Consider the following 23,967-nt stretch of genomic DNA (forward strand, 5'->3'; position numbering starts at 1 on the left):
CATACTTCCCAGTGCAAGCAGGCAGACACGCTGGCTCTGCTCAAGCTAGTATGTTAAAAATAGCGGTGTAGTCAGGGCTAGCTGGGCTGCAGCTTGGGCTAGCTGCCATAACGTGGACTAAGGGAGTCTGGACAGATTTGAACTCAAGAAAGCTTTGTTTTTCAGCCTCTTCTGTTGCCAGTTCTCTCTTCCATAGCTCTAGGGTTTGGTGGCTTAATGTCCCCTCTGTCATTCTTACCCTGCTTCGTCATGTCTGTCTGTCACATAATGGCATCAGCATTGCGTTACCTCCATGTGAAGTCGGGAGTTATTGGGTGCTCAGCACTTTTGAAAATTAAACCACTTTTTAGATACCTCAATATGGATTTAAGAGAAGAGTGCCCCAGGAGCCTCCTCAAACAAATCTACATTTATTGGCAAAAATTGAACTTTTGCTCACTAGTGGCGAGCTGGTCAGCCTAACTTAGTTCCTAGTAGTGCCTATGATCCAGCAAGCATCACTGTAAAAACACTTTTCTCTCCTTCTTTCTTTGTTGTAGGATTTTAGATAATGGGCTGTGTGCAATGCAAGGATAAAGAAGCAACAAAACTGACAGACGAGAGGGACGGCAGTTTAACTCAGAGTTCAGGATATCGCTATGGCACAGATCCCACTCCACAGCACTACCCTAGTTTCGGTGTGACTTCAATTCCAAACTACAACAACTTCCATGCAACAGGAGGCCAGGGACTGACTGTCTTTGGGGGTGTCAATTCCTCTTCTCATACTGGGACTTTGCGTACAAGAGGAGGAACAGGTAGGTCCCGATACAAGCTTATTTCATGGTATATTTTAGCACATTGTTTAAAAATGTATCTATGTAGTATAAAGTACAACTAATTTCAGAGTAGTCTCTGAGCTCTAAAGGAGCCTATTGACTTAGGGAAAAGACTTTGGAAAAATTCACCTCTGACATTTAATCATTGAAATAAACTGCACTAAGCATTGAAGTTACTGAGTAAAATAACCATAATTTCAACCATATAACTACACCGCTAGCTCGATATAACACCACCCGATATAACACGAATTTGGATATAATGCGGTAAAGCAGTGCTCCGGGGGAGCGGGGCTGCACACTCTGGTGGATCAAAGCAAGTTCAACATAACACGGTTTCACCTATAACGCGGTAAGATTTTTTGGCTCCCGAGGACAGTGTTCTATCGAGGTAGAGGTGTACTAACTTATAGTAGTTACTAGTTGTAAGCAGTGGGGGTAACCTAACTACCTATAGTAATTACAAACCAAACTGAGCCCTTTTGCACACACATCATTGCATGGTATCACAATGAAAGTGTTCAGATATCTTCTCCTTTTTCAGGTGTAACTCTTTTTGTGGCGCTTTATGACTATGAAGCAAGAACAGAAGATGACTTAAGTTTTCAGAAAGGAGAAAAATTTCAGATACTTAACAGCTCGTGAGTTTTAACGGGGTGTCATGCTTGTCAGTTACTATTTTATAATTAAAGATAACATAATGTCAACAGTTCTGTTTATCAACTTCTGTAATCAGTAAAAGAAAAGATGTCATATATTCAAGAAATATGCTTTTTAGGTCTTGTGCTTGTCTTCCACTGCTTTTTACAGACTTTATTATGGGGGGAAATTTCCAAAACTGCAATTTTTCTTTGAAAAGTGGCATCGTGAGGTTCCATGGTGAGAGCCTCTTTCAGTGATTTCCATAGCTAATGGAATTTAGAATTCACAGCAAATTCAGTCTTGGAACTGAGAGCACAAGCTTCTGTGCATCACCACCGGTAATAAAAGTGCTGCAAGCCAAATTAGGCCATGTTCACACCTCTGCAATTCCATTATCTTCAATATTTTACATGAGAGTTTAATTTGAAAGAAAAAAAAACCTTGATTCACAAGAAGGAATACAGTCCAGCTCTGTATGCCAACGGGAGTAAAAAGCAATAACATTTTTGTTACTACAGTAAGATGCTAAAACTCTGAATATGCACAGGGAGCAGATCTGTTGAGTAATAATGCACCATTTCTACAGTCATGTTTGTAGGACTGCACTTTAAGCCAATTTCTTAAAATGAATTTTAGCTACTGTCCATGAAAAGATACTCATTTGGGGGTTAAAATCTGCTTCTAAAAGATTACTGTGCTGGCAGTTTACTGTGAATCCTATATTGGAATAACTTGTAGAAAGCTTTACCTGTTGTGGGCAATGTTGCTGTCATAATGAAATAAAAATGGATTAATATCCAAAAGTATACAGTAAGGAACAAAAGCAGTATCACGTTCTGTTTTATGACAGCAGGGCAAATTCATCCCTGATGTAACTCCAACTTTAATAGAATAACTTCAGGGCTCAGTTTGGCCCAGTGTCCATTAAAATGAAAAGAGTCAGGTAGTTCTGTGGAATATTTTATGAAACTGTGCAGCTGGAGAGCTTTGATGTAGATGAAAGTACAGAAGCCTCAGTTAAGACTTGTAAAGAGAGCAGCAGTTTAAAAACATCTCCACTTCTAAATTAGCAATTGCAAAAAAAATCTGACAAAAGATTTTATATTATCCCCTTTTTTCACATTGCCTGGTGCTATCCTAGCCTTGAAGCCTTGCCGCAAGCTATATCATGGCTTGAAACTCACAAAAAAATCAGTCTATTATAAATTCCTTAAACATTCCACTTAATGAAGTCAATGGGAGCTCACAGTAAGCTATATTATTTGGAGTCATTGTAGGACAGAGTAAAAGAACAGATTCCACCCACTCATGAATGGTAGCAATGCATGCATTATGATGTTGGTACATATTGTGTGGAGGAAGGTTTTCTAGAGAGAAAATCAGCTACCCGTTGACTGCCTTAGGAGTTGTGGGTGCTCAGTAACCCTCAGGATTAGGCCCTACATGCTCAGAACCTTCAATATCTAACCACACTCCTGGAATGTTGAAAATCAGGATGGAAATCTTACAAGAACAGGCTTTGTTGTGAGAATTCATACTTTTGTTATGTTCCTGTTCAGGCTGGATATAATGCAAGATAAGCCTCTTTTGTGCTCTTCTGCTGCTGCTTGGAATCATGAAGCACACAGGTGCACAAAAATGAGTTGGTTTTGTTTTCAATTGAACAGATTTCTTTCTCAATCTAAAAGAGGTTCAGGTTTGGTTAATCTTCTGGGTGAAAGTTCAGATCAGTAATAAACTTTATCTGAGCTATTTCATGGATCCCTAAAATTAATGTTGGATTTGATGTAGGTTGAGATAAAATGTAATTTAATTCCCCTCCTCACCAGCACATTGAGAAAGATTTATGTTTTTCTCTTTTGGAACATTTTATGACATACAGTATGTAATATTTATGGATACGATAAAATACCTCCATCTAGTGGAATTTACGTGCAATAATACATTGGAAATAAAAAATAACTAATACATCTCTGTTGTGCAATAATAGAAACAACGATTTCATAGAGGATTTTAATTGTATTTATTAATAAAAGCTTTTTGTCATCTCCCAAAAATATTTTATATGGAGACACAGGACAAGATTTTCAAACTTTGACTGCCTAAAGTTAGGCACATAAACAGAAGTGGCCCAATTTTCAGAGTTGCTGAACATCCACAGCTTCTATGAAGTCAGTGATATCTGTGTGTGCTCAACAACTCCTGAAAACCAGGTACTTCTATTTAGGTGCATTATTTTAGGTACCCAAGTTAGATAGTGTTAACCAAAATTTCTAGAATAAAGATTGTGTTATGGATGAGATTGCCTGCAACCTACTGAAAACAGACGGGGGGCGGGAATCACACTCATAAAATGAATAACAGAATATGGATTTTTTTTTTTAGGATTACAAATTAATAGCTCAAAAGATGAAAAAGAACATCTCCTGTTTGACTAAGTTCAGCTGTTTTCTGAGCTGTCTTATGAAGCATTTTACAAGTTCTCTCAGAAACTAGTTCACAGAGAAATAGTTTTAAAATAGTTCATCTTCATATAATTTAAATGCTTGTTCAAAACAGCATTGCCCATATTTGATTTCTGTAGTTCCTGTTTGCTTATTGGAAGCTTTAAGGTTTTTAGTTCACAGTTGTTGATTCTGTATAATTTAATTAAATCTCCATTTTACAAATTTGGAAATAGAGACAGAGTTTATAAACTGTCCAAAGCCACAAAGAGAAATCTTTAGCTTGGCTACACTGTGCCAGAGTGTGGACTACAGGAATGAGAATTGTAGAGTGCACCAAAGTGTTGAGATCTAACTGCCCTGAGTGGACATTGCTGATGCTAACGAAAAGATACCTACTTTGTGATAACATCGTCCTATTTGAAAGAGGGCCATTTTAATGCAAACTAGGTACCTTTTAGATCGAACCAGCAGTGTCCACACAGGACAATTACAGTGCTTTGGTGAGCTCTGCGATTCAATCCCCTGTAGTCCACACTCTGGCGCAGGGTAGAGGTAGCCTTTGTTCGAGATGGAATTAGAAGTCAGGAGTATCTGGATCCCAATGTTGTGTTCAGACCACTAAACCATGAATCATCCCATCCTGTAAAAAGCTGAGAAATAAACATTTTCTAAAGCTATTGCATTTCATTACAGCAGATTTTCTTCTAAGGGCCATCTCTTATCTTCATTCTATACATCTGCCTATTATTGATATAAACTGAAGTTGTGTGAGAGGGGGCACTGCACTGAGATGGCCCTGTTTTTCTTTCTTTTGAACGGTTTGGGAGAAGTGGCTTGCACAATGATTTGAAAATGTAGCCAACTCATTTATAATTTAAAATAGCTTTGTTGGTGACTAGGAGAAGCAACACAGAGCTCAATTTTCAGAGGCTATCCCAAGCTGCAGATTGGGTAACAAGGCAAGTAAATGGCCTTGTTACATTCTTGAGTATCCATCAGATGCATCCCACTTAAGGTGTGGATGTTCCTATTAAGGTTAGAGATGGACGCGACTCAAACTTTCCCAAAAGTTTGGATCTGATATTTTGTTTCAGGGCCCTCACAAGAGCCTATATTTGAAAATTGGCCCCACACCAATTATTCCACACTCCAAGTCAAACTCCGCCCTTACTGAGGGTGATTGGAGTGGAAATAAACAGCCATTTATACCACTGTGCTGAATTTGAAAAACTATACTTCTGAACACTAATTTAAAAAAAATGTAAATAGGTGCATAGGGGTAAGTGTCTTAATTTGGCTTAGAATGGTACCACATTCTCTCTCTCCAAAATGCCTATATGATAAAAGTGTGAGTTGTTATTAATTCTTAGCATTACCTACAGCTTCATGCTTTAACAGTCAAATAATTTTCTTTGCAACTGTATTTTTCACTCTGACTTTCTCACCTCTATTTCTTCAGTGAAGGAGACTGGTGGGAGGCACGTTCCTTGACAACAGGAGAAACTGGTTACATTCCCAGTAATTATGTGGCTCCAGTCGACTCCATCCAAGCAGAGGAGTATGTTTCCTTTTCATTTTAAAGAGATATTAACACTGTAATTGAAGGAGATTTAAGAATTTGAGTTGATTGATTGTAGTGATTTTCAAGAGACTTACATCATTTTTATTTCAGTTTTCAGCTGCACTGATAAATAATTAGGTAATTAGTAACAAAGGGAGCACAAACTCAGCCATTTTTCAATGTCAAAACAAAAAGGAAGAAATCACAGCAAATGAAGCAGACCTTGTTCTGTTGTTCTAACCAGTTTCTTGCTTCAGACCAGAGTTGCCCAAACTAACTTGCCAGTGCCCCAGGAACAAGTAATTTACATAAAACAGGGCCGATTGTATCAACCATAATTTTTAATGTGGGATGATGGCCCACAGAGTCTACAGCAGGCAATAAAGCATGGTTTGCTGGGTCTATAGCCTCTGTGGACTGACACTTTAAGAACCAATGAACTTCATTTTAGACCTGTATTTATTTCATAATCAGCATGTTGTGCCGTTAGAGCAATCAGTATTTGAAACACCAAGCACAAAAGTTATATTGCGAAATTGCCTTGTTTTAATGAGTTCCTTGATTTCAAACAAATTTAAATTATTGGGTGCTAAGAAAAAAGAAATTAATCTAGCACAATGGCATTTAGAGCATAAGTACCTACAGAATCATGAAAAAATTGTACGCTCTTAGGTTGTATCTGGTCTTTCTATTCAGTTTTCTTAGCTCTGGTGCAAGAGGAAAAATTGGCCTTTGATAAAATGGGTGTATAATCAAGAAGCCACAGGTCAATAAACTGTTATACTGCAATTTAAAACAAAATGTAAAATATACTGTTGACTCAGAAGTTAGTCTGATTGCAGCTCTCTTTCCAGTGGCAGCACATTTTAAAATGTGTTCAACCTTTTTTTCATTCATTCTATCCACTATATGCAATGGTCTAAATTCTGGCAAGCACTGTATATCAGCAATTACCAGAGGCTTGAAGTGGATGTGGATCACCCTTCCAAACCCAAAGAGAGGCTACTTCTTTCAGACTTTCTATGGTACTACCTGTCACTTGTGTTCCAGGGTAAAGCCTAAAGTATGAGGACCACAGTGGACCGAATAGAGGGATCTGTAATTTTCTTCAATGATCTACTATTTTGGAGCTTTGCAAGTCGAGTGACCCTACTGAGCATCCTATCTAGCATTTTTCTTACCTCCTCTTATGTTTTTAAGGTGGTACTTTGGCAAACTTGGCCGAAAAGATGCTGAGAGACAGCTGTTGTCATTTGGAAACCCACGAGGTACCTTCCTTATCCGTGAAAGTGAAACCACCAAAGGTAAGATGGCCAGTTCTATGAATATTAATGGTAAGTGTAAGACAGAAATTGTAGCTCATGGTTATGACAAGTCAGCAAGATTCTCTTGTGAATGACACCGAGATAGAAAGATATCACCTAGTCAGACTGCAGTGATCACTACAACTCAATTCAGTGAAAACCATTATTTATTTCTGTATAATTAAAATGTTCAAATTTCACCTTCTCATATGGATATAAGTAAGGGGTTTTTGGGGGGTAGTATTTCTCCATACTTTCCTCATCTCTTTAGAATTTTAATTTCACAGAAATTTTTTAACAATTTTAAATTCAAGTATTTCAGAAGCATGTGAAAAGAAGGAGCATTGTGTGGAGAGTTGGCATCATGAGTGGGTAGAGCTAAGATTGTTGACGGGACTTAGAAGAGAAGCACCATTTATATCTTTCAAGCTGACCTCTCATTATAAGATACATCCTGTTTAATAATTCAGGTGCAAGTGCCAAATCATTCCTTCAGAGCCCCTAATTCCAAATGGAATGTCAGAGTTGATATTCTGTTGCTTCAAAAGGATAGCTTCCCATGCTATTACCCTGCAGCTTGCCCTTAGTGTAGCAGCCAGATACAAGTGCCCGTAGCGTAGCAACCAGAGTCAAGGCACAGTCTTCATAGTCTCTATAGCCGTATAGCTTCTAGACGTTCCATGTCACTGACTCCTGATTAAAATATGGAGAGCATGACACCCTAGGCTACAGTTTGAAAACTTGACTGTTATAAGCATGCTTCTACCCTTCAGGAGTAGATTTATGTATAGTTCTGAACAACAGTTATTTTACCTTGTTTGCAGAGTGATAGTTTTTCAGAACATCCACACTATTTCCTTTAGCTGAATCTGTTTTTTCTCTTAGAGCTTTCTAGGAGAAACAAAAACACCTTAACATGGGGGTAAACCGTCAGAGATGTGCTTATAACATCAACGTCCTTTTCTTTGCTGCATGACTTTGCTGAGGCTTTCTACAGCAGCAGGACAGGCCTCTGTTGAAAATGGAGGGGTTTTGTGTTTTTATTTAATTTCATGTCCATTGTCAACATTGCTATTTCCCGACTCATCCGTGGAGTATCTCAGGGAAGATGGTGAAAGAGAAAATATAGCCAACTTGCCATTCAGATCAAAGAATAAAACATATTGGAAGATGGAGTGGTGGATTCTCCATCTCTTGGAGTCTTTAAATCAAGACTTTCATGCACTCTATCTCAACGAGAAGTTATGGACTTGATGTAGGAATCACTGAAAATCTATGGCCTGTGTTATAATGGTCAGACAAAATGATCATAATGGTCTCTTCTGGTCTTAAAATCTATGAATCAGCCAGGATCACGTTAAAAGTATTAAGCTTGATGACTTCAGCAGTGAGTTTAACCCTCTTTGGTCAAGCTTTCCCACTCCCCCCACTTTGAAAATAAATAAATCAAACCTGTCATCTCATCCTTTCAATGCCTGACTCCCCAGACATGTCATCACTACTTGTCTGTATGATCATTCTCCCCTCCTCCAGGCTGTTTGTTTTATGTGTTTTGGGTTTTTTTTTAAAGTTCATAAATGTTGTATGCTTGTGTATATGTAATATTTATCCATACATCTATGTGTGTATTTGTGCCTTATTGCCCAGTTAGTAAGTACACTGTAGGTTATTGAACAATGAAATACATGAAGATTCTCCAGTCCTTCCATTGGATCTGAGGTCAATGGGACTCCACAAGGGGCTGTACACACAGATCCGATTGCAGGACTGGAGCCTAAGACTATGTTTACATTTTTCTAAAGAATCTAAAATACTAATAGATAGTGAGTGTGACTAAGGAGAATACAGATGTTGCCAGTGGTGCAAGTCTTACAAAAGCCTAATATCTAGGTAAAGAACTATGCCTGGAAAGCTTGCATGAGTAGGACTCTGAGGTAAAAATGTCATTACAAAGCATAGCTTGAGAGCAGGTTTATTCCCCTGGCCCCCAAACTGTTTTAAAAAAGAATCTCTGAACTCAACTTGTAGAGATGTATTTATCTCAATAGGGAAAACTCTTCAGAAAAATAAGCTCCTAAATGTGCAATTTTTGCTCCATGCTAACAAAAATCTTTTTCTCCTCCTGAGTATGTCTCCTTCTCTTACAAAACAGAATCAAATGTATATAAACATAGGCAGTTTTCCGGGTGGTGTTTTTCCTAATCCTAAAGGATGAATAACAGGAGTTTGAGAGCTCTTGCAGCAGGCTCGGGGTGTGTCTACACTGCAAAGAAAAGCCTGCTGTACCAAGTCCCAGAGCCCAAGTCAATTAGCTCTGGCTGCAGAGCTAAAAATAGCAATGCTGACATTCTCAAAACTCAGTGATAGTGAGAGTCTCTGAGGCCAGGCTCCAGCCTGAGCAGGAATGTCTACACTGCTACTTTTAGCCCCTCAGGTAAGCCAATTGATCTGGGCTCTGAGACTCGGCACCGCAAGTTTTTCTTTGCAGTGCAGACGTGCCCTATGAGGGTCTTGCTCACTGGAGCTCAGATCTGTGGTGAACAGCTCACAGGAAGTCTGTTGCAATCCAATATGACCAAAGGAATTTTTAAATTCTATATCTGACTCCTCCTTGCACTTGTCTCCAGGTTGGAGCTGGGGAGATATTTTCCAGCAGAAAAGCTGGTTGCATCGCTGCTTTTAAGCACCGTTTTGCCAGTGATACTGCTGAAAGGAGTTAATCTATAGGTTGTCCCAAAAGGTACAATTAGTTCTAATGGACAGCCAATCAGTATTGTTATTCATTAAGCCTGGAGGCTGTAGTGACCCATCCCATGTATTGGGCAGACTGAAACTATAAAAAAGGGCAACTTCCACCAGCATATTCCTGATTGCCTCTTCATTTATGAGGAGGAAAAATGGCACCAGAACAATAGAGTTTATGACAGTGCAGGTTCTCATGAGCTTGAATCAATTCTGTGCGGACACAGTCTCCTTTAAGCTTTCAATAAAGATGCATCATCTCAGCTCCTTCAGTTCTGAAGTCACTAATCTTTTAGTCAGAAAACTGGTTCATGCTGTAGGATATGTTGTCACCTCTGATAAGGGAGAGGACAGATTTGTATGTCTGCTTTCCATTCTGTCTAATGCCTAGAGTCCTACAGTGGATTTGAAGAGACATGTTCAATGGGCATCATTCTTGCATGTCTGTGTTCCTGCTTCATGTTGCCATGTTTTCTCTCTCCAAGATGTCTGCACTGCAGTAGTGGACAACGTGATTGCTGCATTTAAAGTTTATTAATTGGTTGTTAATGTTTGAAAAGCAATTTGAGATTCTTCTGGATGAAAAGCACTATCTCCAGCAGGTGCCATGAAAATCTTGATGTTTACCATATTTTGCCATTTACCTAAACCACAGTATTTGCAGTGTAACCTGACACTTAAAATTGAGAAAGTAAATTTAACAACCTCAACGAGTAAATGTTAAGACATAAATTCTCATTTACACAAAGGCCCCTCATTTCTGCTAGACCAGTGTAAAGGGGACTTTGTGTAAATGATAATCTGGACCTAAGATATTAATGGCACTCACTGTAAGTTTGTTAGGCTCACCAGTTCTTATTTAAAGTACACCTCTACCCCGATATAACGCGACCCGATATAACACAAATTCGGATAGAACGCGGTAAAGCAGCGCTCCAGGGGGGGCGGCTGCGCGCTCTGGCAGATCAAAGCAAGTTCGATATAATGCGGTTTCACCTATAACTCGGTAAGATTTTTTGGCTCCTGAGGACAGCGTTATATCGGGGTAGAGGTGTACAATATTTGTTATTTCTGTGCAGTGTCTTTTTTGTCTAATAATAAGTGACTGACACTTTTTTTTAAAATTGCCTAAAAATGACTGCTTATACTTTTTTTTTCTCCTCCTGACTTTGAACAGGTGCCTATTCCCTGTCTATTCGTGATTGGGATGATATGAAAGGAGACCATGTCAAACATTATAAGATTCGTAAACTTGACAGTGGCGGATATTATATCACAACTAGGGCACAGTTTGAAACTCTTCAGCAGCTAGTTCAGCATTATTCAGGTAACTTTGCAGATAAATATCTGATTCTCTCAGCTGTTGCAAAACAAAAATGTTTGCTGTTGACCTCGCCTCTCTCTGTAAGATGTCCTAAGGAGTCTTTTTATTAAGTGACTCATTCACTGCAGTGCATCTTTATTATCCCTTTCCCAATATTTATAAGCAGTTTTACACACCATTCATAAGGTACATAGGCAGTGAAATTTCATCTGTTCTCCTGTTATTTTTACTTTCTAAAATCCCCAAAGCGCATTTGTGCACTCATCTAAGCTACGTACTTTGTGAACTGCATGACTATGGGACAGGGCTATGGGGAACTTCCTAGTGATACAATTATCCAAATAATTCCTGCTTGGTACATGGCATTTCAATCATTATTTTTTAAACTCACTTATTTGCACTGGATACATCTTGTTCTCTGAACAAAAAGAATTTTGCCATTACCAGGGTTTAGACTACAGATGAGCTTGAACAACAAAATTCATATCCATAACTGAGTTAGTGGTCAACAGCAAAATTCAGATCAGTATTTTGATTCAGAATCTATAAGAGCACGGGGTCATTCAGATCTGACGTTTTGACTCCCTTTGTAATTTAGCCGCTTCCCATTTCATCACTTTTGCTTTATTTTCTGATTGGCTTTAACCAGTGTTGCTATTGCACATAATGCCAATTCAGTTTTTTTAAAGGTAAATACTTTTCTTTCTGTAGAAAAAATTAATAAGGGTGCACTTTTTTTCAGAAGTACTCAGCATTGGCCTAGCTCTTCTCTTATTGAAATCAATGTTAAAATTCCCACTGGCTGAGGGCTTGTCTACACAAACATTTAGTTCATAGCAAAGTGGGATGTGAATCCACCCCACATGCTGCAAACTGTCTGTCCAGGGCTGATGCACATTAACAAGTTTGTTAGTGCACTTTGATCTAGTCCCATTTCTAAGAGGACTAGATCAAAGGGAACTGATGAGCTGTTAATGCATGTCAGCAGCGTGCAGGTGGACAGTTAGTCCTTGGCAGGCCAGTGTGGTGTAGATTAATTCCCCAGCTTGCTGCAAACTAATGGTTTGGGTAAAAGGGGCCTTAGAAGCAGAGTGGAGCCAACATGGAGTCCTTTTGAATATCATACTCTAGATGTTTGTGTGTATTTAGGGCACAAGTCCTCTGTTTAGCTGCAGGGTAGCTCACGAACAGCTGTAGTGTAGCCTTCCCCACACAACCCTGCCACTCTGCCTGAACGCTGGGGTGGGAAAATAGTACAGTCTTCATGCCCATTCAGTCCTTGACCCCCATGCAAAACTACCAACATGCCTCTGCTAATTAATTGTTGTGGTGATGCGTTGTGTTGTCACCACTTTTTAATGGAAAGTGGATTGAGACCACAAACTCATTTTACACAGGCCATCTGACAGATGTAAAATAGTAACAACGTTCTGGCACCACCTTCCTAGACTGGATTTAATTCAGCAAGGTGAAAGGCTCTCCTATCTCATTATCTATCCCTCTCAGGCTATGCCATGCTTTTAATACAGAGAGAATCTGTTTCCCCTAAGGTTTGTGATCACCAATATTAAATGTGACCCTCAGGCATGGCAGGATGGGCAATAATTGTGAAGGGCCACCCCCTAGCTGGCACAAGGCACAAAAGTGAGCCGCATACTTCTCTAAATTACTCTTAATTGGCTTGTTTCAGCACCATGCACTTTAATTAAAAAGCATGTAATCATTCCACACCCTGCACAACCTTTTGACATTGACAACATTAATTTGTACCAATTGGTCACTAGTACTAACAAGCAACTGAAGAAACCAGTTTAAAGCACTCTGAGTTGATTTGGCCAAAAATGTTACATGGGATTGATGCAGAGCTTATTAAAGGTAATATTTTATTGTGGTGAAAGTTTTTGCCAAAGTTACATTTGTAAGCCAACAGAGCTGCTGAATTTAATTCTCACATTTTAGTGCCTGAATTTACTCTGCATTAGCAAGTGCTGACATATAGCATGTTACTGCAAAGTATGGAGCAAGGAGTGCTCCATGTTAATTTTTGACTGCTTGAAAGTGTCATTAAAGACAGAGAGAGAAATAATTTACCTGAAATGTGTACTCATACTTCCGTATACATTTATGTATACTATATTGCCTATATTTTTCCACTGAGTGTTACATATACAGCACTCTCCATATTTTATTTATATAAAATACTAATGGCTGATTCAAAAAAAAAAAAAAGTGAAGATGACGACTCCTGCAGTACTTCATTTGGGAGGGAGGTTATATTTCATCTGTCCTTCAACATCTTTTCATTGCATAATAATTAATGAAATTGTATCTTTTTCCTCTAGCCAGCAGTGCAAGATGCATTGTTTCATCTTCCATGATTAGCTTCAAATTGTATATACAACACTTATTACTTAAAGGCCTAAGCTCTGAACACGCTGACTAATATTTATGTAAAAGGTCAACATACCTTTCAATAGGCATATTTTAAAATAGAAGCATGTATTTTTAAGAAAATTCTTGTATTAGCTTTTCATAATAAGTGACTCAAATGTATTTTATGAAAGATTTTTGAACAGTGCATGTTTTAAGAAAAGCTTTCATGGGTTTTTTTCTGTATGTTATATCCATGCTCTGTTTTCTGTGTGCCATATTCCTGCCCTGCCCTGCTTTCTCTTCTTCCTTCTTCTTGATGGGCCTACCTGAGAGAGTGGTTATAACTTATGCTCAAGGTGATTTTACACTAAACAACGATAAATACTTAGGTCCAAGGCATTTCTTCTCATCCCTGGTACAATATCTTGAGTTTCATGGATAAACCTAAGGGATCAAAGGCACTAAGATAATACCAGCTCTTACTCAGGATGGCCTAAAGTCAGCCGGACTTTCCACTAACAGGGCACTTGAATTCCAGTCACCCATGCCATAACATTCGGAGTGACGGGCTATTCATGAAAAAGTGGGTCTGGTCTATTCTTAGGCATTCGGTGTCCATTTCCTTGGAGCAGCAAATATGTCTTTGATGCTGGCACTGACAGGTTCCTCTCTATTAAAGGAGAGCAGAAGACCATGAGATCCCTAAATTCCCTGTTGCAGCCACCCAAGCTCATGCAGAGGCTTCCAAACATCTAAAGAAACACTTATTGAGTAGCCATTATTCTAACCTTCCCAGTGGAGGTGCTTCCAAACGAACAGGCTGACTTGCTGGCTCAGGTTCCCTGATTTGCAGTCTTTGATGGTTTGCTAAAAGAGGTACAAACTTTCTCCTTTCGTTTTCTGCAAAACCACTTCAGCTACCTAAAGAGAGCTCCTGCTATCCCATGATGTTTCAGCTGAGAAGGCAGAGCTTTGTTTTGCCTCTACCCCTCCCATTTCATTCTGGTGCACAAACTTCTCATCTGCCTAGAAGGGAATGTTGCAAAAGTGAATGAAAATTTAAGTTTAATAGTGATCTACTACCTTGCCCTGTTCTGTTGTCTCTGTGTTAAAGTGTAAATGTAATCTGGGCAGGGATCCTTCTTGTCCAATCTGTTTTGGGAAGTGCAATGTGCCTTTACAGCAATATATAAATCATAATGATTATTAATAATAGAATAGGGAGCCTAAAATTGTTTGAATTGGAGTCATTCCTGTTCCAATCCTGTCTGCTGCTAGTCAGTTTTCAGTGAGGTTACAATGAGGAGTAGTGTTAATCTGTCCAAAAAGGAGCAGATGTAACCTACCAGTGGGTAGGTTGATCTACAGAGCACATGGGTTGTTACAGCCTCTGTCTACAGAGCTATAGTTGAAGCTATAACAGCTCATGCTTAAGGATCAGAGGGGTAGCCATGTTAGTCTGGATCTGTAAAAAGCAACAAAGAGTCCTGTGGCACCTTATAAACTAACAGGCGTATTGGAGCATAAGCTTTCGTGGGTGAATACCCACTTCCGAAGTGGGTATTCACCCACAAAAGCTTATGCTCCAATACGCCTGTTAGCTCGTGCTTGTAGGTCTAGAGGTTCACAGTTCTTTCCCTGTTATGCATGCCAATATGGTGGCCATCACACAGAGCTGAATGCAATACAAAAACCTACAATGCCATAAAGTTCCTGCCAATTTTTTGTCATTCAATGGTTTTCAGAAAAACGGAAACACTCTTGACTAATTTTTTTGTAATTCAATTTCACGTGAAGTATATAAATAAACCAGCTTATGGGTTACCATTGGGTATTTTTAAATAAATATATTAATCTATACTGCACCAATTAATTATGAACATGCATTATTGCAGTATTGGGAACAAATCCTGAGTTAGTATACCAGGGCATTACCTCAAGTAAGAAAACAATTGGCAATCAGCTTCAGTTCAAGAGTGTAGAAGCAGGTACTAAAATATTTCCTGTTCTGTCTCAAGTGAATATGTTCCAGTGTTCAATTTCTAATCTTCAAAGATGCTTTGTTATGCTACTAACAGCTGTTGTGAGTAGCATTGTTTTTATGCTTACTATTTTTGTTTCATGTGTCAAACTTTTTTCTTTCCTCTTTGCTGTTTGCTGCATTTCTGCTTCGTCAGAGAGAGCTGCGGGTCTTTGCTGCCGCTTAGTAGTCCCCTGTCATAAAGGAATGCCAAGGCTTACTGATCTATCTGTCAAAACCAAAGATGTCTGGGAAATTCCACGAGAATCCCTACAGTTGATCAAGAGACTGGGAAATGGGCAGTTTGGGGAAGTATGGATGGGTATGGAGTGAAACTATTATTTTAAAATAGTCTTCCTGTTTGGGAATTACAAGGTGGAAGGTGGAAGTCAAAATGTTAAGTGGCCAGAGGAAAAAAATTGTTTTTTAATTTGGAAAAATGTCTTAGACATGTCTTTGACTTTGAACATTTTTAGTTTCAAACATCTGAAGTAATTTATGGCAAAAGAAAACTGATATCATATGTTATTTTGAAAGGTTTCAGTTTTGACAAATTACCCTAGCCTTTCTAATACATCAAAGCTCACGTTCTAATCTTAATTATAAAAAGGGTCTTTTAGCAAGCTGGCATAAACTCCCTACCTTCAGTTTCAAATATGAGTATTTGCAAAAACTTAACATGGCACTGAAGGACAAATCACCTTCCATCTTTCTGAATGCATGCATAATTTTGGATTATAAGTATTTTTATTAATTTCCTTTCCTATAGAGAAAGCTGATGGTTTGTGTTTTAACTTAACTGTGATTGCTTCGAATCATACTCCACAAACCGTCGGATTGGCTAAAGATGCATGGGAAGTTGCACGTGATTCATTATTTCTGGAACAGAAGCTTGGTCAGGGGTGTTTCGCTGAAGTGTGGCGTGGTAAGGCAGAGAATATGTTTTGTTTTGGATGGATCTTTTAAGGCCATCTTAAAAGAAATAAACCTTTTGAATAGAGATTTTTAAGCAAAACAATCAAATTGTTTGAAGTATTATCTTATGTCTGTTGATGTGATCGGACTGACTGTTATGATCACCCTATGTCAAACATTGTGTTCACTTTTTTCCCTTCACATTTACTGGTATAAGGGATTTATTACTTTAAATTTTATTAATTGCTTTAAATTTACTCATATGACTAAATAACTAAGATAATGAAATAGAAGTAATACTGAATGTGTAAAGCACAACTGTTAATTAAGCAGCTGACCCTGAAAACACACACACGTGTAAAGTTCCTCACACAGGGAAGTGTTTACAGGATCAGGCCCTAAAACAGCCACTTTCCCTGTTTTAAAAATAAGCGTGAATATGGGGATAGCTGATTTTGCCAAGATAGCTTTCCCAGTCGTTGACTTCGCTAGTTTAGTTTGCAGTTCATAACCCCTGAGTAAAGAAATCTGGGGATTGGGAGGACAAAGTCATGACCTGCACAGCTGCTTTGAAACCAAGGGATTTTTGCAAGTTGTAAATTCAGTGGCCGTGCCCCTGCTCCTGCCACTTGCCCAGTTAATCCCTTCTACCTGGTCTTCAATTTTTATTGATTATAAAATAATAATTTAAAAAAATATTTGTACACTTTTAAATCTTAGCAGCAGCAAAATACAGCACCACAGCTATTTTATAAGTAGCGAGTTAGTTTTTGCACTAAATTATACTCTACACAGCCCTATCACAATCAATAAAAAATATTTCCAGTATGTTAAGACGACATCATCATTAGCAATGATATTACCTAAGACTCATGGGCCAGTAGGACCAGTGTGGGCTAGCTATTTTGTACTGCTGCAGTGACACAAAGCAGCTGTAAATCCAGCTCAACTAGTTGGTTAAACTGGGACTTTGCAGCTGCTTTGATTGTGGGAATGGTGCAAAACAGCCAGAGTGGACCAGTGAATCTGATCCTTTGTTTAAATGCTCTGGGTAACAAAATTACTAATGACACATGATACAAAGGAAACCATCTGTATTTTACATTAATGTCCATAGGAACTTACATCAATCTATGACTGAAAATAAATAGGAAAATTTGTAAGGGGAAACTTTCCTGCAAACTTCTGCTACTTCTCAGTGAATGGCTCTGTATGTCATAGATTTAAATAGTTAGAATTAACTTCAGCAGCAAATAGGGTGACCAGATGTCCCGATTTTATACGGACAGTCCCGATTTTTGGGTCTTTTTCTTAAATAGGCTCCTATTACCCCCCACACCCTGTCCTGATTTTTCACATTTGCTGTCTGGTCACCCGAGCAGCAAATATAATAAAAAGTGTCCCAAATACAAGTACACCTCTACCCCCATATAACGCAACCCGATATAACACGAATTCAGATATAACACGGTAAAGCAGCGCTCCGGGGGTGGGGGGCGGGTCTGCACGCTCCGGCGGATCAAAGCAAGTTCGATATAATGTGGTTTCACCTATAACGTGGTAAGATTTTTTGGCTCCCGAGGACAGCGTTGTATCGGGGTAGAGGTGTACTTAAATATACCGTAGTCATAGTTTTGAACAATGCAGCTGTCAGACAGACAGAAATGCAAGCACAATTAAGAAAAATAATATGTCTATAATAACGAGGAAGTAATGTGTGGTAATAATCTATGATAGACCCTGAAGCAGCATAAAATTAGAGCTGGTTAAATACTAAAACAAATTACTCAGGTTTTGCTATTAATAATGTATTTTAATAGTAGCCAGCCAGCTATAGACAAAATACTGTACATAAGCAGATCTCCAGTAATGGAAGTTACTGCTAGTGGTGGTCTCAATAGCAGATAAAAATACCGAATCATAGTAAAAAAAAAATATATATATAACTATTTCAATGAAAATTTTAGTAAGGTTTTAGGGATTTTTAAACAACCTTTTTATTTTGATTTTTAAAAAATGGAGAAATTTACAGAAGATAAAGTATTTTTACAATGGAATCATAAACCATGCACATCCTAAAGGTTGATAGAATGAGTCTTGGGATAGTTTAATAAGTCAAGAGTAAATAGATAACATGCAATTAATTTTGCATGAAGTTGGAATAAAATTCTGGCTTCATTGATATCAATGGCAAAACTTCCATTGACTTTCATGGGGCTAGGATTCCATCCTTAGTGTACATGTTCATGGCATTTTAAAATGTGCTGTTATTCCGCGAAGTGACTCTGTAAATGGTACTGTGTGGTTCTGTCTGTTTCTCAATGACTCCATATAAAATGTACTCCGTTTTACAGATGGTAATGTTTTCTGCCAACCCTGCAACATTCTTCCTGAAATCTAAGTCCAGCAGTGTTCTTTCCAGCTTGCATTTCACTACCTTATCTGGGTTGCATTACAAGTGCAGCTAAGGTGTAACTGAGACGTGCTACTCTGCTGAGCCAGGATTACTAATAAGAAGAGTTTACTCAAGTAGTCAGAGAGAACAATTTATTTAAAAAACTCAGCAGTCTTTCCCCACACACGCTTTTTTTTTTTTTCAAATTGAACATAAGCAGGCTTTGATTTTTACTAATTTAGTCATAATTCTGCAAACACTATGTGCAAACATTTTCGCCTTTGGGTTATTCATACTACTCACTTGGACTGATCACTGCTACTTACTGATTGTGGGTAAAATTCACCCCTAACAAAGTACCAGCACCACATCAGACCTACTTTTGCCCTATTTTGAAGGTTTAAGTGGGACTTAAATAGCATGTAGGTCTTTTGCTGCCCACACACACAGAGTGAATTTCACCCAGTATAATTGTCTACCTAAGTCGTTTGGTGGTGTTCAATAAGGCACAAAAACAACTCTATAAAGGGATCAAATTTTATGTGAAATTATTGAGAGACAATGATCATGGAACCCCATGGTGCCACTTTCACAGTCAGTGTTCAGTGCAGAACGAGTCTGGAGAGCCTGCACCACTAATTTCTGTGTTTAAAAAAAATTAAGCATTTGCCTTTGTTTCCTTCCTTGCTGACTCCTGTAATTACAAGGATTCTGTGTAACAGACTAGTTTCTGTCGGTATCTATTTCTGACAATGTATGTAGCGAACTAGCCAGCCCTATTCCTGAAGCTGTACTGACATCACTGACACTATCATATATGAGCAGGAAAATAAGTGTAAATTTCAACATCAGGAGCTCAATCCTGAATTCCTTACTCAAGCAAAACTTGCACTGATGTCAGAGCCTGAGTAAGGATGGAGAGATCAGTCCCTGTATTGGTAATGAAAAATAATACTTTGCCATAACGAAAAAGGACTAAATTGATAGGAAGAAATGTAAACGACAAAGAGCAAAAAAGAGTAAAGCAGTTTTAAAAATAAAAATAATATTGGTGTCCTTGTAAATTACTCTTCACTTAAATTAGATGTTAGTTTTCTTATCCAGACAGAAGGATGTTTAACTTAACAAAATATCTATGGATTGGTTGTAGGTACATGGAACGGAAATACTAAAGTGGCAATAAAGACTCTGAAGCCTGGCACAATGTCCCCAGAATCCTTCCTAGAGGAAGCTCAGATCATGAAGAAGCTAAAGCATGACAAGCTAGTCCAGCTTTATGCTGTGGTGTCTGAAGAGCCCATCTATATTGTCACAGAGTACATGAATAAAGGTGAAACAGTGCTTCTGACCTTGGTCCTTATCAGTAACAAGTCTTTTTGTATGTTCAAGCACCCGTGGGTGGGTGGGTGTGCGTGCACAGTGTAAAGAATGTTGGGCCAAATTCAGTCCTAGGCATAAGTAGGCACAGATTATTACCCCAGGTCTGAATTGGGCCCCAAGAATTGAAAATGTTTATATGGTTTCTGTACAAGTCACACACAGCTTGAAAAAAAATTAAACAGGCAGGTACAGCATAAGTGTTCCAGTTAAAATATCATCTTATCCTCCTTGATAACAGGAGTTTCAAAAGTTCTACCGTTGAACTATGCTTTATATTGCTTCAGGATATCCTAACTCTACCTGGCACCAGAGTGTTCATATTGAATCTCTTGTCGGTGTTCATGTTGTCAGTCTGAGATTTTTTTTTTTTTTTCCTGTGGCAGTGCTGAGCCTTGTAGGGGACACACTGCCCTCAGAAGACAGCTTAATTTTCAGGCTGCTCCATATATCATTGTAAATTATATGTACATACACTTTTAGCTACTTAACTATGGTAACAATCTAGTAAAATGAACTAAGGAAAACTTTTAGCTAGCTTGTCAGTCAAATGTTGCACCAGTGCTGAGGGGAAGACCAAAAGATGCACTTGTTTTGGGAAAGTAAATGAACCAAATAAAGGAACAAGTTCTAAAGGGAATTTCATTGTACAATGGAGGATACTTTTTACAGTTTTTAGTGGTTTCTTTTAATCTATTTGGAGTTGATTTTTATTTTCCTGGCAGGTTATTATGATTAAAGGCTCAGTGCCAAGCACGTGCTTTTCTTGAAAAAACTCTCTGTTCTAGAAATGTTTCTGAAAGATGAAGCCTGTTTTGGCTCAGACTTTCCATCAGTTTTGACTGTACCATTTTGGACCTTTGGTTCGGGGCTTTGGTTGAAGATTTAACCAGGGGGAAACTCCTAATCTTCTGTCCTCTCCCTATATTTATTAAATCAATTTCTTTACTTAAATGCTTTTAAACAAAGACGGTTTCCCATCCCTATTCAGGGTTAAGGTGAGGGAGCAGGGAGGCATGGTTCTCCCTACTCTGCTGAAAGCAAAAGGGAACTCCCTGATATGCTTCTTGGGGCACCCAGGGCTGAGAGTCACCTTGTTGCCACATCCCGTCAGTGCAAGGGAGTCTTGCCTGTGCCAGCTGGATGTCAGCTCCCTAACACAACCAGCCTGTCAGCTACACAAGCACTCTCCTCTGGGCTGTACCAGCCCTTTGCCCCTGCCCAGGATCCCTTCAAAGTGTCCCCCTGGGGTATTCAGCCCCTAATCACTGGATACACAGAGAGATCCCAGGACTTCTGTTCCCAATGGAACAATGTACCCCAGTTTACCAGTTTTGCCTTAGCCCACCATTCTGTGTCACATGCAGCACTTGAGTTCAATTATAGTAAAACAAAAGGCAATTTATTTGAGAGAATGGAGATTCAAATAGACACAAGTGTGAGTGATGGAAACAACCGGTTACATATGAAACAAAATCATAAAACATGAACTAGGGCCTACACTTATTAATAGGAAAAGTAAATAACTAATAAAGTAGATTCTCACTCTGTAGTTCAGTCTTCTGCAGCATTTGGGTCCTAGGTCCATGGGGCTAACAGTCTTTCATGAAGCACCTCCGCTCATCAAGGTATCTCCTCAGTGAATGGATTCAGAGTGTCTTTCTTCCCCTGTGATGCACTGAATCAGTTTTTTATCTGTATTCATTCCCCTCGGTGTCTCATCATTCCTTTTCACTGCCAAGTGGTTTCAATGTTTATAGTTTATCTTTGATGGTTTTCCATTGACTTTTCTGTGTTGGTTGCAAAGGTAGAAAACCAAGCAATACATTACATTATTGGCCAGCCAGAGAGGGATGACATGAATGGGCCACATGAATGGGCCATCACTGAGACATATGATTCTTTGATGACTCACTTTCACTCCAAGACCATAGGGGCATAATTTTCAGTATAGTTATATTATTCAATAAATATTACCCCTACATATTATCACTCAATCATGATCCATAATTTACAAGCTCTCAGTAGAGACCTCACATGCCACCCTTTATAGATAAACACCATGAAAGTGTATTTGGTGTAGTGAGTTTATCAGGCCTGAGAAAGGAGTAGCTTGTAAAGAACAGTGATCCCTTTGCCAGTTGGCACCAATAGGCCTCTATGTCACACTCCCACTTGCTCCCCTAGCTTGAGTAAGCAGCACTCCCAGACAATTTAGCAGGTGCGGTGTGAGCTCCCTCTCCTGTTTCAATCTGCTTTAACCACTGCCTCTAGTCATTCCTCTGTTCAACCCCACTTTGTCTTCAACAAGTGCATAATTCAGTCATTTAAATGTAATGTCTTATTATATATTACTTCAAAAAGATGTGCTGTTGATTTCTATCTTCTAAGGAAAATTAGCCTCTGTGAATGCTAGGTTTGTAGGCCTGTTAGGCTGCAGCCTGACCTTTCTCTTGGAATAGGCTGAACTAGGATCTGAGACTTTCCAGGGATTGCATGGCTTAGAATAGAAATGTAAAGTTGGAAGGGATCTTGAGAGGTCATGTAGTACGGCCCCCCCACACTGAGGCAGGGCCAAGTATACCTAGAGCATCCCTGACAGGTATTTGTGTAACCTGTTCTTTAAAAACTTCAAGTGCAAGGATTCCACAACCTCCCTTGGAAGTCTATTCCAGAACTTAACTATCCTCATAGTTAGAAAGTTTTTCCCACTATCTAACCTAACTCTCCCTTGCTGCAAATTTAAGCTGATTACTTCTTGTCTTATCTCCAGTGGACACAGAGAACAACTGATCACTGTCCTGTTTGTAACGGCCCTTAACATGTTTGAAAACTGTTATCAGGTCCCCCTGTCAGACTTCTTTTCTCAAGACTAACCATGCCAAAAAAATTTAACCTTTCTTCATAGGTCTAAACTTTTTATCATGTTTGCTCTCCTCTGGACATTCTCTAGTTTGTCCACAACTTTCTTAAAATGTGAAGCCCAGAACAGGAGACAGTACTCCAGCAGAGGCCTCACTAGTGCCTAGTAGAGTGAGACAATTACCTGCTGTGTTTTACATATGACACTCCTGTTAATACACCTCAGGATATTAGCCTATTTCACAACTGCATGATGTTGTTGACTCTCATTCAATTTGTTATCCACAAAACACCCCAGATCTTTTTCAGCAGTACTACTGCCTAGCCAATTATTCCTCATTTTATATTTGTGCATTTGATATTTTTTTCTTTTTAAGTGTAATACTTTGCATTTGTCTTTATTGAATTTCATCTTTTTGATTTCAGACCAATTCTTCAATTTCTCAGGGTTGCTCTGATGACCCCTACTGACGTTTCAATTTCTCTCCCAATGTTTAGCCCTCTGTTATGCTCACCTTTTTTAAAACCTTTCTGGGGGCTTTTGTCAACTTGCCCCCTTTGAACGTGATGTAAAGCCCTCCTCATTCTGTTGCCGAGTCAGTGTGCGCAGGTGCTCTCAGGTGGACCCCATCGCTTCCCAACAGTCCTCTCTCCTGGAACAGCATCCTATGGCCAAGAAAGCAGCAGCTCTCCTGTTGACACCATATTTGCAGCCATTGTATTCATCTCCAGGATGCTCATGTCCATGCCTCTGGGACTCCTTTTTGATTTTCAGGTCACTAAAGAGCTCCTAAGAGAGCCATATTGGCCTCTTACTATTCGTCCTATCTTGGAATTGTGTGGATGTTTTCAGCTAGATCAGGTCTTTACAAAGCAGTGGGTATGTTGTTCCAAAGAATTTTAGCACATACATGAAAAGTTAGACATATGTATTTTGTCAGTAACATTCAGGAAAATTTAAAACAACTGGCACAGGTGAACCGGGGGCTCTGGGAGGCTAGCGCCCGGCCTGCCCCTTCTGCCCGAGGCCCCACCCATCCTGTCCCCTTCCCCCACCAGAGCCCACCACCCCACCTCATCTCCGGCCACCAGCACGCTCTCTCTCTCTCTCTCTCTCTCTCTCTCTCTCTCTCTCTCTCACACACACACACACACACACACACACACACACACACACACACACACAC

General features: G+C 39.1%; 1 protein-coding gene across 4 annotated transcripts in view; it reads left to right on the forward strand.

The window, feature by feature from the left end:
* Window positions 1-23,967, forward strand: part of FYN (FYN proto-oncogene, Src family tyrosine kinase) — a 186,867-nt gene that overhangs the window by 138,416 nt on the left and 24,484 nt on the right. For 2 of the 4 annotated variants that reach the window (XM_024216040.2, XM_024216041.2), the window contains 7 exons: window positions 540-797; window positions 1,363-1,459; window positions 5,367-5,465; window positions 6,669-6,772; window positions 10,692-10,841; window positions 15,389-15,553; window positions 19,692-19,871. In XM_024216040.2, coding sequence (XP_024071808.1) covers window positions 551-797; window positions 1,363-1,459; window positions 5,367-5,465; window positions 6,669-6,772; window positions 10,692-10,841; window positions 15,389-15,553; window positions 19,692-19,871 — 1,042 coding nt within the window. In that variant the 5' untranslated portion in view covers window positions 540-550. Of the gene's footprint in view, window positions 1-539; window positions 798-1,362; window positions 1,460-5,366; window positions 5,466-6,668; window positions 6,773-10,691; window positions 10,842-15,388; window positions 15,554-16,000; window positions 16,157-19,691; window positions 19,872-23,967 lie in introns of all 4 variants that reach the window. The other 2 variants (XM_024216043.2, XM_024216044.2) reach the window with 2 other exon arrangements.

This window comes from Terrapene carolina, unplaced genomic scaffold (genome assembly GCF_002925995.2).
Source record: "Terrapene carolina triunguis isolate 2854851 unplaced genomic scaffold, T_m_triunguis-2.0 Scaffold42, whole genome shotgun sequence".
Classification (NCBI taxonomy): domain Eukaryota; kingdom Metazoa; phylum Chordata; order Testudines; family Emydidae; genus Terrapene; species Terrapene triunguis.